At 35.8% G+C, this 14566-nt stretch overlaps 1 protein-coding gene across 4 annotated transcripts in view; it reads right to left on the bottom strand.

Annotated features, from left to right (window-relative positions):
• The window catches only part of LOC101615398 (fibroblast activation protein alpha), a 74928-nt gene extending 62609 nt beyond the window's left edge, over positions 1-12319 (bottom strand). For 3 of the 4 annotated variants that reach the window (XM_045148008.1, XM_045148009.1, XR_006636832.1), the window contains exons 1-2: positions 12189-12319; positions 11778-11862 (exon numbers count right to left, since the gene is read on the bottom strand). In XM_045148008.1, the coding sequence (XP_045003943.1) occupies positions 11778-11862; positions 12189-12194 (91 nt within the window). In that variant the 5' untranslated portion in view covers positions 12195-12319. Of the gene's footprint in view, positions 1-8487; positions 8517-11777; positions 11863-12188 lie in introns of those variants that run through there. The other variant, XM_045148010.1, reaches the window with a different exon arrangement.
• Between the last annotated feature and the right edge of the window lie 2247 nt (positions 12320-14566).

Here is a 14566-nt window from a genome sequence, read left to right as displayed (position 1 = left end):
CTTTTTTATTGCTATGGCATCAGGCCTGAGGAAAAGCCACCTTAGTCATTTCACTCGTTCTTACCTATCCCTGGGCTAACACAACCCCTAATACTAGTGCCCCATCTGATCCTTCACTGAATTTCTTCTCTACACTCTGACCTGTATGTTAAATTTCCACTTACACTTATCTATTTGTACTTCAAAATCAGTATGTCCAATGCTAAAGAGAAAAATTCCATCTGAGGGTATAACTTAGTAGCAAAGTACTTGCTTAGTGTACATAAGGCACTGGGTTTGATCACCAGTGCCCCCACACATAGCAATGGAAGGAGGGAAAGAAGGAAGGAAGGAAGGAAGGAAGGAAGGAAGGAAGGAAGGAAGGAAGGAAGGAAGGAAGGAAGGAAGGGGAAGGGAAGGGAAGGGAAGGGAAGGGAAGGGAAGGGAAGGGAAGGGAAGGGAAGGGAAGGGAAGGGAAGGGAAGGGAAGGGAAGGGAAGGGAAGGGAAGGGAAGGGAAGGGAAGGGAAGGGAAGGGAAGGGAAGGGAAGGGAAGGAAGGAAAGAAGGAGAGAAGGAGAGAAGGCAGTGAGGGAGGGAGGGAGGGAAGAAGGAAGGAAAGAAAGAGTGATAGAAAGAATAAAAAATTCCATGCACCTCTTTCACATTTCTTCACGAAAATGTCACTACCTACTCTCCAGTGTAATTCAAATGTTTGTGAATAATCTTTGATCTCTGTCTTTCCTTACTGTCTTTTCTAACACTGAGACTAGACAATCCCATAGACCACTATACTTCTGTCTTCTGTTCTTCATTTCTATTGACCCCTAAGAGCAGGGAATGTTATGTGAGGTGGATGCATACTCACTTCACCTTCTATTTCATTTCTAGTATTCAATGGTGGTTTTGGTTTACAGTTATCTAGTAATGAATAAATGATTTATGTGCTTATTAGTTATTTGCATATCTTTGTCAAAATATATTTATATCTTTCTCCAGGTTTTTACTTTTTTGTCATTACCTATTGAGTTGTTAGAGTTGCTTAAATGCTCTGGAAGTCAGTTGGTTATCAGATACATTACTTGCCAATATTCTCTCTCATTTTGTGGACAGTCTTTTCACTTTTGTCATGTTTTCCTTGGCAGCTCCAAAGTGCTAAAATTTGAAGAATTCCAACTTATGTATTTTGCGTTTTATTGCTTGTGCTTTTGGTCATAGTTAGGAAATCCATCCAAGGGCATAGAGATTGTTGAGTTTTAAAGCATTGCTCTTTTATTTAGATCTGTGGTCCACTTTGAGCAATTTTTTTTATATGATGTGAGAATATAGATTCATAGACATATACTTGTTCCAGCAGAACTTCTTGTTGATAGGTTCTTCAATGTCATAAATTCATATCTTTATGAAAAATTAATAAACCACTAATGCAAAGCTTTATTTCTAAACTATATTTTGTTGCACAGATTTATGTATCTACCTTTATGCTACTGCCATAATCTTGATTGCAGAGCTTTGTAGTAAATTTAAAATACAGAGTATGATTTACCTAGTTTTGTTTTCAATGTAGTCTTAGCGATTCTTGGACCTATTACATTTTCTTATGAATTTAAACATCAAAATCAATTTCTATCAAAACTGTATAGAATTTGAATAGGCTTAATCTACTAAAAATCAAAGAGTGTTATCATTCTAAAATATTAGGTTTTTTTGATCATCAAACATGAGGTATCTTTCAATGTACTCATATATTTTTTCTGCATTTTCATTGCTAATGTATATGAACATAGTGATCTTATATCCTAAAAAATTGCTAAACTTGCTTTCTTTTTGTGCTAATTGGTCTGTAATAAATTCCTGAAGGTCTTCTATAAACAAGTTTGGCTTTTTGCCAATAGAGGCAATATGAATTTGCAATATGAACACAATTTATTTATTTGTGTTGCCTAAGTATACGAATAAAATGCTGAAGAGAAATTATGACAATAGATATGGTTTTCTGTTTTTTTTAATATTGTTATATATGATTTGTATTAGTGTTTGGTATGTAGATGTATATGAATGCTTGGACATGTGTGGACACATATATTGGTCATTGTGCATGTATATGTGTGCATGTTGATTCAAGAGGTTGAAGCTAAATGTGCTCCTCAGTTACCCACTACCTTAATTTTAGAGATAGGATCTTTTTTTGTATTTTATTTATTTATTTGTCAGAGAAAGAGGGAGAGAGAGAAAGAATGGGCACACCAGCATTTCCAGCCACTGAAAACAAACTCCAGATGCATGCACCCCTTGTGCATCTGGCTAATGTGGGTCCTGGGGAATTGAACCTGGTCCTTTCGCTTTTCAGGCAAATGACTTATCCACTAAGCCATCCCTCCATCCCAAGGATCTTTTTATAAACCTAGAGCTCATAGACTTTACTAGACTAGCTATCCAGCACTCCCTTGGAATATTCCTGTCTCTAGCTACCCAGTGTTGGGATTTGGCATGAGGTACCATGCCTGGCTTTTACATTGGTTCTGGGATGTGAAGTCAGGTCGTTATGCATGCATAGCAATCACGTTAGCCACTGCAACATCTCATGGCCCATCTTCTTCTGATGTCGACCTTAGAAAGAAAGGTCTTTCATCATCAAGTGTGATGTTTATATCAAGTAGGAGTTTCTCCTATTAGGAAATCTACTTAGAGATCTCATTACATTGTTAAATTTTTGCTGTGCTTGTTGTGATATGTTTTGGGACATAATCTTTCTATGTGGGCCTGGCTGACTTGTACCTCACCATGTAGACCAGGCTGACTTCGAACCTGCAGTCTTATTTTCTATACCAGTATCCCCCACACTAGTGTTATAGGAATCTGCCACTCCCTCTGGCTCTATTCAATGTTTATATCATGAACAAGAGCTGGATTTTGTCATATCTTTTCCTTTTAATGACCTTGTGCATGCTTTTTTCTGCCCAAAAGGCTTATTCCATTTATTTAAAAATTTTAAAGCAACTTTATGTTCTTGGTAGAATCCCACTTGGTTTTGATATTTAACATTTAAAATACCACTAGCTTTGCCTTAGTATTATACTTTGTTGGAAATCTTGAAATTTATATTCATAAAATATTTTGGTCCTCACTTTTCTTCTTGTGTTATTTGTTGGCTTTAATATAAAGTAACATTGGACTTTAGAGTAAATAGGGAAGTTTCTTTCCTGTCTTTGGAAGGCATGTCATTTTTTGAGGGTGTTTCAAGTTTTAAAATAACATGCAATCACTTTTTGTTTAAATTTTATTTTATTTTTTAGATTTTGAGACAGGTTCTCATTGAATAGCACAGGCTGGCTTCACCCCTCAAACCCACAATCCTGATCCTTTTGACTCAGAGGTGTCTGTAGTTCTGGGGTCACCAAAATGTGCCAACATACCTAGCTCCAGTTCCAGATCTTAGGTACATAGCTCCATTCTAGTTTCCTATTTTTTGAGTAACTTTTGATAGCTAATATGTTGACATAAATGTGTTGGGACATCCCTTTAATTCCAGCACTCAGGAAGCTGAGGTATGAATATTACCGTGGGTTGCTTGAGGTCAGCCTGGGGCTATATAGTGAGTTTCAGGTCAACCTGGGCTAAAGTAAGACCCTGCTTCAAAAAAAAAAAAAATAAATTAAAAAAAATGTGTTTCTTTTTGACATGCAACTGTTATAATCTGTTTCTTTAAAGTATACTAAACACTTTAATTTTTATAACAAATATGAAATCAGGGTTTACATAAAAATTTAGTTCTTAAACAATATTACTATTTTATTATTAAAAGAAGAAATAAAAGTTAATAAAGATAATGAGCTATTTTGTTTTGCTATACAGTTTTAATCAATTCACAAAAGTTTAAAAATGAGTACATTTTTCTGACTATAAGGACACTTAGAAAACATTTAGAGCTGGGTGTGGTGGCACACGCCTTTATCCCAGCACTCAGAAGGCAGAGGTAGGAGGATTGCCATGAGTTCAAGGCCACCCTGAGACTACAGAGTTAATTCCAGGTCAGCCTGGACCAGAGTGAGACCCTACATCAAAAGACCAAAAAAAAAAAAAAAAAAAAGAAAAGAAAACATTTAGATAAGGTGTGGTGGCCCATACCTTTAATTCCAGCATTTGGGAGGCAAAGGTAGGAGAATCACCATAAGTCTGAGGCCACCTTGAAGATACATAGTGAATTCCAGGTCAGCCTGGCTAGAGCAAGACCCTACTTCAAAACACCAAAATAATAATAATAATAATTGTTATTATTAATTAATTAATTAATTTATTATTATTATTATTAACACACATTTAGCCTTTGATGGACACCTCTAAAACATACATTTCACCCGATTCCATGTCCTCAACTGAAGATTAAGAACATGTTTTTCTCAAGGTGTATCTATGCCTCTTTCCTTGTGTAAGGTGTAGCACAACTTGCTTTGGAAATAGGAGAGAGGTTAACTTCTCTCCGGTATCATCCAAAGACTTGGATTATTTTTATAATTATTTAGAAGTTGGCAAGCCTCAAAGAGAGTTTTCCAAGATTCATCTTCTGTGATTTTAGAATTTAAGTGACAATTAGAGAAATATAATTTACAAAAGCGATTTATTTAAACCCCACTCAAATGCTCCTTTGTATCTGTGAGTTTTCAAAGCCTTTCCTCCACCTTTCAAAGTTCTCCACATTTTCTTCAAGAGAACAGTGAATAAGTATGCTTAAAACATTTGAGGAATCTGTTTCCCAACTGCAATTGTTAATACAAATTAATAAAATTTCAAATCATACAAACATATTCTTGACTTCTTTTTAAGATTATTGTTTTCACACCAATCTTATTTTATTAAAAGTGATTTTTGAGGTTGTTACAATAGCTACAAAGTGACAAGATTTCTGCCAACAATATATTCTAAATAATTTTTTAGAAAATATTAATCTCTGTTCTGTAACCTATGACCTGAGCAATCTCCTAAATTATTATTATTTTTTTAACATAGAGTCTCAGTCTAGCCCAGGCTGACCTGTAATTCACTAGGTAGTCTCAGGCTGGCCTAGAACTCAGAGCCATCCTCCTACTCCTGCTTCTTTAGTACTGGGATTCAAGGCATGCACCACCATGCCTGGCTCTAAATTCTTTATATAAGATATTCTATCTAAATAAATAACATGGTTTGTAGTGCATATATATATAGAAAATGCACACACATATATCTATTTTACTTTCTAATTTGTTAAAATAATTTTGATCTCACAGCTCTGTCATTCTCTTTTTGTTTCCATAAACTTCCTAACTTTCCTTTTCCTGAGTCTTTGTACTTAATTTCCCTCTACATTTAGAACTTGCCATTAGGTTTTGGCCTCCTTGTCGTTCAAATTCTAGTTTAAATATTATTTCAGCAAAGCTTTTGTTGACTACTTATTATGGATGAAATCATATTCCCTTAAAAATTATAAATTGATATACAAGTTTAAACCCTATGTGATTATATTTGGAAATAGGGCCTTTAAGGAAATAAAGTTGAATGAGGTCAGAGGAGTAGGGTTCAAATATGATAGAATAGGAGCAACACCAGGGATACATATGCTCTGGGAAAAGACCAAGTGAAGATATAACTAACTGTCTCCACATCACAGAGAGCAGTCTCTGGAGAAACAAACCAACTGGAACCTTGATCTTGGACTTACAGACTCCAGCAATGTGGACAATCCATCTAGTCTAGGGAATTTTGTTCTTTTGACTAAATAGACTTGTTCAAATGTTGGTACTGACAATGCTGCTCTAACAAGCATTTGAAAAGAAGCTGAAATCTAATTTTTGTGTGTGAAATCGGTTTTTTGCAATTGGCAGCCAAGACAAATGTGGATGAGACATGTCTGGGCAGAACAACAATAACAAAAGAAAGAAAAGAGCATAAAGGTAAGCAAGAGGACTTCAGGAAAGTCTGAGGCTATCTCCTTCACTGCAAACCACCAGAGACACTGGCTGGGAGAAACTAAGAGTCTTCACACTGACGTGGGTTCTTCTTGCTCTGTTTTATTTCTCTGTTTTTTTTCTAGATTGCCTCCTGCACAAAAGTTTCTGGCGTATTTGTTCTTTCAGGGTATAGGATCAGGGATGTCATTGTGTGACAGTGTTTCTATTGTCAAAATTTAGGAAAACATACTAAAAAGTGGAATACTCCAAACAGAAGAGCTTTCTTTTCTTGCCTTGCCATCTCAAATCTTATTCTCACCAGAAACAGGGAAAATGTGAGATGTAAGAAAACATGAGGGTGGTCAGAAGGAGGAAGTCAGCACACTGATGAAACTCATCTTTGATTGTATGTGCATGCCTGTATTAGGCAAAAATGACAATTAAGTTGTAAATGCCATTGTTTGAATATCTACTACTTGTGTTATGTTGTTGACATAGCTAGCATTTATTTTGTGTTTTTTTTTTTTTATTGTCATGTGGGATAATCTACATTCAATAGAATTTAAGAAAAGGGCAGACAGATCCTATAATTCCTTTTACAAACACCTAGGAATTCAGAAAACATAAAACATGAAGCCAGGAAATGATACAGATAAGGAGTAAGATAGTTATTTTGTATTTTTGTTCTTTTTTCCTGATACATAGTTAGCTAGGGAATAGAACCTGTGTCTGATATAGTTTCATCCAAAATGACTACAGTCATCAATTTTAGCATCAGCTTCCTGCTTCCTTCTCAATCTTTCTCAGACTCAGAACACCTGTGAGCTGGCCTTTCCTGAGTCAGGACTTGAACTCACCAACCAATCAGGTCTCTCCCTTACACACTTGAGTGTGATGATGAGGCTCATCCTCACTGGAAGTCTGATTCATATAAATGTATCTAAAATACTGGCATAAGTCTTCTGGCTATTACCTCTCTGCCCCTTAGCCCTCTCTTAGGGCTCTTTCCCTATGAAAGGGGGAGTTTTTTTCTGTCTCCCCAGTCTGGCTGGGATTTGCTCTTGGCTCATGCTTTCTTAATTTGCTTTCCATCCTAATCCTATGTAAAATACATCTCTCTAATTCATAAATTTATCCCTATCTGAGCCTGTGTTTTTAATTCTTTTTTTTTTTTTTTTTTTTTTTTGGTTTTTTGAGGTAGGGTCTCACTCTAGCCCAGGCTGACCTGGAATTCACTATGTAGTCTCAGGGTGGCCTTGAACTCACAGCGATCCTCCTACCTCTGCCTCCCAAGTGCTGGGATTAAAGGCGTGCGCCACCACGCCCGGCTTGTTTTTAATTCTTTGATAACTTGGACAAGGGGCTGGAGTTGTGGTTCCCTGGTCTGAGGGCTCCTTCATCTTAATGCACATCTAATGTCTTCCGGGAATTCATGGCCATATTTAAATCTGGCTCTTCAGAATTTACTAGGACTCTGGAACATCTGGAACTTTCCAGTTCTGGTCTTTAGTTTTTGTCACCTCTGTAAATTTCTTGAGCAAGGGAAGTAAAGAGAAATGGGGAGCTTTATTTTCACTTTCTGACTGGCTACATCTTCATACCAGAGGAGGGATACAATTTATTGCTTCTTGAATCAACAGTAGTTGTGCTTATCTATTCAGATGAATATAGGAATATAATTAGAATGACTGTCAGAAAAAACCATATGTCTAAATAATTTTTGGAGAATATTTTATTACAGTATTGTATCAATTTATACATATTTTCAACATTTTTCTTATTTCTATTATATTCATAAGGAAAATATTTCTATCTGAGGAGTAAAAATTAATTTAGTAAAATTATATAGATTAAGCTGGTAGTCACTCCCATTATGCTTAGATCAACAAGATCTTTAAAAATTCTATAAATAACAATGTTCATAGAATATATCCTACAAAAAAATACAAAAGTACATAGAACAATATGGGGAGAAAATTAATGTAAAATATTAAGCACAATTAAAAATCAATATAAATAAAGCTAATTTAAATGAACTAATTCATTTTGACAAAAAAATAAAATATTTTTATATTTTAAAACAAGCTCTTCCTTATTTTCATATATAAGTGATCTAGCTGGAGCATTCTCATCCACTGCCACATAATCCTGCTTGTCCTATAATTCTTTGTGTAATTCCTCTAAACTGTTTTAAACTGAAGACTGCTTCTATGGAACTTTGTCCCTTGAAGGAAAAGTTCTTCTCTCCTCACTTTATTCCTTTCACCTAGCCCTGTGGGAAGTGATTGTCTTTGAGCACACACGGTAAGGAATTCTTCCTTGTTTACCTTTCTGAGGGAAATGGAGAATGCTATGCATTTCTAATTCCAGTAACCAGCACATCAGATAGGTAATCACTGGGACAAGGTATATTAGAATATAAATAAATGAAATGGATGAAACTTTCTTAAATATGTCTTAAATTTTTTCAAGACTTCTCTTACATTGGCCCTTATATCCTGGGCTAGAAATACAAGGACTCTTAGGCTAAGTGCGAGGTAATTGGGTTTCTGATGAAGTGTGAGAAGAAGCCTAAGTAGAAACTTACTTGGCTCCAAATTCTCCATTTTGTTCCCTTCCAAGACTTTGCTTTGTTATCTCAAATCTGTTTCTCACCAGACACTGGGAAGATGCAAGATATAAGAAAAAGGGAGGGAGGTCAGATGGAGAAAGCCACCAAACTGATGAAAAAACAGGAGATAGAAATTGACTAGGCAGTTTAGAAGGGCCCCTGGAAAGGGAACTATTTTGTTTTCTTTTGGCTAAAAGTGGGAAATATCCTTTAGCCTGTGAGGACAATCTCGTTCTTCCTTATCTCTCTTTCTTTTTTTTTTCCTAAAGGAGTTTCCCTTTCCTGGAAACCATATGTGAGGATGTGACTAAGACTGCAAGGTGCTTGGACACTTGGCATGGGTCCTAGCCTGACCAGATTATCCCCCATCCAGTAAAGCCTTATTAACTCCAAGCTGGTAATCTTCAATGGTCTTCCACTCTGTGAGATCACCCAGCTATATAGAAGGTCTGCCTTCTTTCCTTCTCTTAAGCTCCAGGAAAATATTTCTGAACTTTACCCTCTATGGCCTATGGATTTCATTATTTGAATTAACAAGACCTGGAAGCCACTGACTCAGTGGAAGTGTTGTGTGACTGAGGACTTGGCACCCTAACCTCTGAGTTAAGGTCCCATCCAAGACCCAAGAAAGGCTGTCATTCTAAGACACATCAAACTCCCTTTCAACACCAGACTCTGGGCCTGCTCAGGGAAGTATGGAGTTACTAGTTTCATTTGATGTCTATCTAGGTGGCATTTTAATAAGAGTTTCAACATAAAAGATTTATGATATAGACCAAAAAGTAGTTTTGGTTTTAGTCATGATTTTTTCTACTTCTGAATTAGTACTAAATTAGTGATAAAGTTTATCTTATTTAATGTATGGTTTTACTCTAGCAAGAGTTTTTATGGGCTGGAGAGAAGGCTCAGTGGTTAAAGGTATTTGCTTGCTTGCTAAGCTTGAAAGCCCAATAACCCGGGTTTGATTCCCCAATAACCACATAAAGCCAGATGCACAAAGTGGTGCCTAGGTCCAGAGTTCATTTGCAGTGGCAGGACATCCTGACATACCCATACTCTGTCTCTTTCTGTCTGCTTCTTTCTCACTGTCTCAAACAAATAAAATAAAATAAATATAATAAATAAGTTTACTTGTGATATTTTTTTCTATTTCTAAATTAGTATTGTGAATATCAAAGTTAATTTGATTATTTCACCCTGGCAGGAAATTACTTAGAGAATTAATTATTCATAGAAATATACAGAGAGGGCTGGAGAGATGGCTTAGCAGTTAAGGTGCTTTCTTGCAAAGCCAAAGGACCCAGGTTTGATTCCCCAGGATCCACATAAGCCAGATTTACATGGCAGCACATGAATCTGGAGTTCATTTGTGCAAACATTCCCTCTCTCTCTTCCTCTTTTTTCTCAAATAAGTAAGTAAATAAAAACTTTTTTTATTTTTATTTATTTATTTGCAAGAGAGAGAGAGAAAGGCAGAGAAAGAAAGGGAGAGAGTAGGCGCTCCAGGGCCTCCAGCCACTGCAAACAAACTCCATATGCCCCCTTGTGAATCTGGTTTTTGTGGGTCCTAGGGAATCTAACTGGGGTCCTTTGGCTTTTCAGGCAAACACCTTAGCTGCTAAGCCATCTCTCCAGCCCAAAAACAAAATATACTTTAAAAAGAGATATCTATAGAAAGTCATGTTATAAAAGTCACAGGACCTTTATGCTATAAATAGTTTAATATATTTTGAGTATGCTATGCATATTAACCCTTGAAAGAGTAAAGATTGGGATTAGACATAATTACACATAGATCTATCTGTGCAAATAAATGTAAATATAGACACAAATATTTATACTTACATATTATTTGAAATGTATAAATCTATTTCTTATTAGAAACATAATTCAATTCTCAAAGTGCAACACTTGTAGGCATGGAACATTATCCTAACAAAACCCACATACTTTTGCTCTAAAAACTTTTATTTTTGAGGAAGCAGAATATAAATTTCAAGTACTGTTAAATTTTTGCAAAAATCAGAGGATCTTTTTTAATGAATTAGATTCAAAATATCAGACTTCACCTACCATGTGATAACTACTGGGTTGAGGGAAATGTGTCCTCAAACCATTGAGGTGACAGTATGGTTTAAAAACAATTTGAACTTGAAAATGTATTTTTTTAAACAGGACCAGACATCCAAATAGCTTAGGAAAACTTGGGTGCTAGCAGAAAGTAGAAATGCAAGTTAAAAAATCAAACTACATATACAAGGACACCTTTTTCATTTTGTTAGCCTGTATTCATTTTCCAATTCTGTGAAAATCCTATGATCATTTTGAATTTTTTTAAATGTTTATTTTACTTTTCTAAGACAATAGATTATTCAGTACTTAAACATATTTGGTTAATGGTGTGCCATAAGCCTTCCTTTATGATCAGCTAACTTTTAACTGAAGATATTTATCATCTTAACTCTCATAAATGTTTAGAAGTTGTTTGTATAAATTTATACCATTTCCCAAAACAGTAAGGCACAAGATCTATTATTGTATCTTTTATTTTAGTTGTAGTTTCTCTACTTAGATAGGGTAGGAATTTTTCTAATAAAGAAACCATTGTTATTTAATATTACTATATTATCAATAGATAGTATTAAATTGAAAACCAGCCTCAGAGTTTAAAAGCATACCATCAGTTTTTGGTAACGTGAGATCAATGTTGGTCTAAGCCTGTTTGTAAAAGAATCCAATTTATTGTTATTATAATAATGCCTGCTTAACTATATTCACCTTCTTTATTTAACTGTTCATTGTTACTGCATCTAGAACTACAATTTCACTTTTATCCATATAGCTGTTCTTGAGAATTCTCAACTTCTTCCTCAAATTTTTGGAAAGACTACTTTAAAACTTCCACAGATTCTCCTTTGTGTTTTAAATTTTTACTCCTTTTAAAATTTGCCACAAGGCAAACCTAGTAATGAAAAGCAGTGATAAGTCAACATACTGCCTTTAGAAGCCCATCAAAGATTGTTCTTTACACACATTTTGGGGGTAATGGGGTTTTCCTGTTGCCGTAAATCTCTTCCTGCTGAGTCTTTAAATTTTCCTGTATTTCTGGTCTTCTATAACACATCTGTGATCTTATATGTCTTAAGAGAAATAATAGCCATACTTTGGAAAATAAGCACTTAGGAAATGTTCATCTACTTGCTATCACACATTAGCACATTTCCCAAGCTAGCCTAGGCAGACTGAGTGAGTCAGAAATTTCTTACCTCTTGAGGGACGTAAGACAATGCACATCACCAGTAAAGCCAGCACGGCTGAGGTAGCAACTCCAAACACAATTTTTAGCCATGTCTACATAAAATAAAGAAAATTAGGCATAGGCACAGCTCCTTCTAAGTAGTAGAAGTGGTAAGACTTTGTTTATACTTATATCCTCCTTCTCCTTCCCCATAAAGCTTTTGATTGTCTTCCACTGATCTGGAGATAATTGCTGGAATTCTTCCAATTCAGCCAGGACACATGTTTCTACAGTATTTTTAGAACAATTTCCCAATCCTAACACAGACCACGAAGCAAATGCACACATATCCTCACCTTCTAAACAATAGACCCTTCTGATCATACACAGTCCAGCCAACCTTCCTTCTGTAGGAATGTTAGAAGCTTCACACACTAACCTTCATTGTTCCAGATGTATCTGAAAGTTAGCTGACTCTTCCTGCAAAGCGTGGGTCACTGGAGCTGTGAAAACAGTTGAAAAGAAGCAAGTCTGTCTTCCTACTTGGAAGCTGAAGTCGGGACAAGAGGTTTTTTTTTTTTTTTTTTCCCCTTTCCACGGACTTTTAAATGCCGTGCCAAATTTCAAAAGATTTCTGTAAAATTAGAAACAGATTTTGGGGGCGTTCTTGGCCTTGAAATGAACTATGAGTGGCTCAAGGGAGGTTTTATAGCCTTCTAGTCCTTGTAAATTCTACACCAACATCTGCTTACATTGCTATATAAAAGTTATTTTTTTATTTATATCTGAGGCTATGTTTCACTTTTTCCTCTAGAAATCACTCAGATTGCTTTGGTAATTCATTGAGTTTTATACAATATATTTGAAACTAAAACATGAATTTCAAATACTAAAAGGTTCTGATATATATATATATTTAAAGCAGGGAAGAACATTGGTGATACCACATAACATAAAATTCTGTGAGAAGTACAGCATGTAACTGCACATTTTCCTCCTGGGAGACTATGAGATACTTGAGGCAGAAATGTTTTTCTTTCAGCACAATTTCTTTGTCCATATAGCACCATATGCACTTTCAGTAAATACAGAAGTTTAAAAATTCAACTGTCTAAACCCACGGCTGCTTTACTTTAAAGAAATAAAATGCCATCTGGTGAAATTTAGTATGGGTTAGGTGTGTTTGTACAGGCTAGAAAGATGGAAAGATCAGTGGGAATAATTTACCAGCAGACCTTTGGAAGAATGAAAATGGCTTTGCAAGAAGGATATTTTTGCTTTACTCCAAGAATATCTTCTGAAAATGGAGAATTTTCAGTAATTATAAAAACCTTAAAAATAAATTTAAAAGGCATGTGAAAAGTGTAGTTTTGTGTGCAGCTTCAATTTGGCTAAGTCTTCGCAACTACAAAGTGGTTGGTTAACCTGGTAGATCAGTAAAATGGTTGACTTGAGTTAAAACACACATGCACACATGGAACCCTTTCTTATGATAACCTGGCTGATTCAAAGCATTTTCTTGGAACAATTCTCTGATTCCACCGGTGCCAGTTGTTAGCCTACTGCATCTTCAGGTTTTCCACTTTGGGTTTCTTCTTTAAAAGTTTACAATGTTCTTGACCTGACAACGCAAACTTCATGGAGCACTATCATGAATGCCTCATGGAAGGTAATGAGGAAACATTACTGTAGTCTGTTTTTGTTTGCTTTAGTCGACTGGTCTGGCTACCACAGGAAACTTTTCCTAGCAAAGACCAGGCTAGTGGCTTGTAAGCTTCCTCTCAGACATTCTCCAGACAGCCCTCCCTGAATTCCAGTCTTACGAAATTTCTGTTGAGGAAAATGAATCATTAAGCACTTACTGGCAGAGAAATGTATCCACAGCAGCTCCCAGATGAGCCCCCTTAATTTGCAGCCGGTGGGCCCCTTCTTTACAAGAAGAAGCAAGCACTAAGGCATTACAAGGAACGCTGAGCCCTTGTCGGCACCTCCATGGGATGTGTCTGTGAAATCCTCAAATCCAATATAAAAGCCACAAATCTGAACCTGAACAAACCGCTCCCATGTGCCTCTCAGACTGATGGACTTCTTTGGAACATCCACACGGTACTTTCTTAAAAGTTCTGTCCCAGCCTGCTATAGTCCCCACATCCACGTGAGTTTCCATGACCTCACAATCTGGAAATAAATTGGCAGCAATAAATGATTAAGGTATAATTAAAAGGCATAGTTTGCTTTAGCAATTAAAAATGCACTGACCTGTCTGTGTGATTAGTTTGAGGGCCACTTGGGATTCTAAGGCTGAGTGTGGGTGTCCTCAGTAGACTCATTGACAGGCTTTGTGGGGAAATCGGAACACATTTAAGTTGAAACAGTTAGTGTTGGGGAAAATTATAAGGATGAAACAGTTTATTTTTGTTTGTGTTTTCCTTGGAAGGTTATACTAGTCAAACTATAACCCTTTGGAAAATTCTAACTGGTTTGAACTGTTTTAGGAAAAATATGACTGTGTATAGAGAAATAAAAACATCAGCGGCTTTTCCATATGATTTCATTGTGGCTATATTGTTTATAACAGAGCTACAGATGTTCCTTTCTGTGAGGCAATATGCATGTGACCTGATTTGTATCCAAGCAAAAATTTTTGCAAAACTGAATGTTTTAAAGCATTTTAACATCTTTTCTTTTTTTTTTTTTTTTTCTCTTTGGGGATCAAAATAAAAATGCTTTTGCTAAAGTCTTTTGTTTTTAAATTTAAGAAAACTAACTTGTAAACTTTACCTAGTTAGGGCTGGAGAGATGGTTTAATGGTTAAGG

Source organism: Jaculus jaculus, chromosome 4 (genome assembly GCF_020740685.1).
Source record: "Jaculus jaculus isolate mJacJac1 chromosome 4, mJacJac1.mat.Y.cur, whole genome shotgun sequence".
Taxonomy (NCBI): Eukaryota; Metazoa; Chordata; class Mammalia; order Rodentia; family Dipodidae; genus Jaculus; species Jaculus jaculus.
The sequence above is the reverse complement of the archived record's forward strand: the minus strand, read 5'-3'. Positions and strand labels throughout refer to the sequence as shown.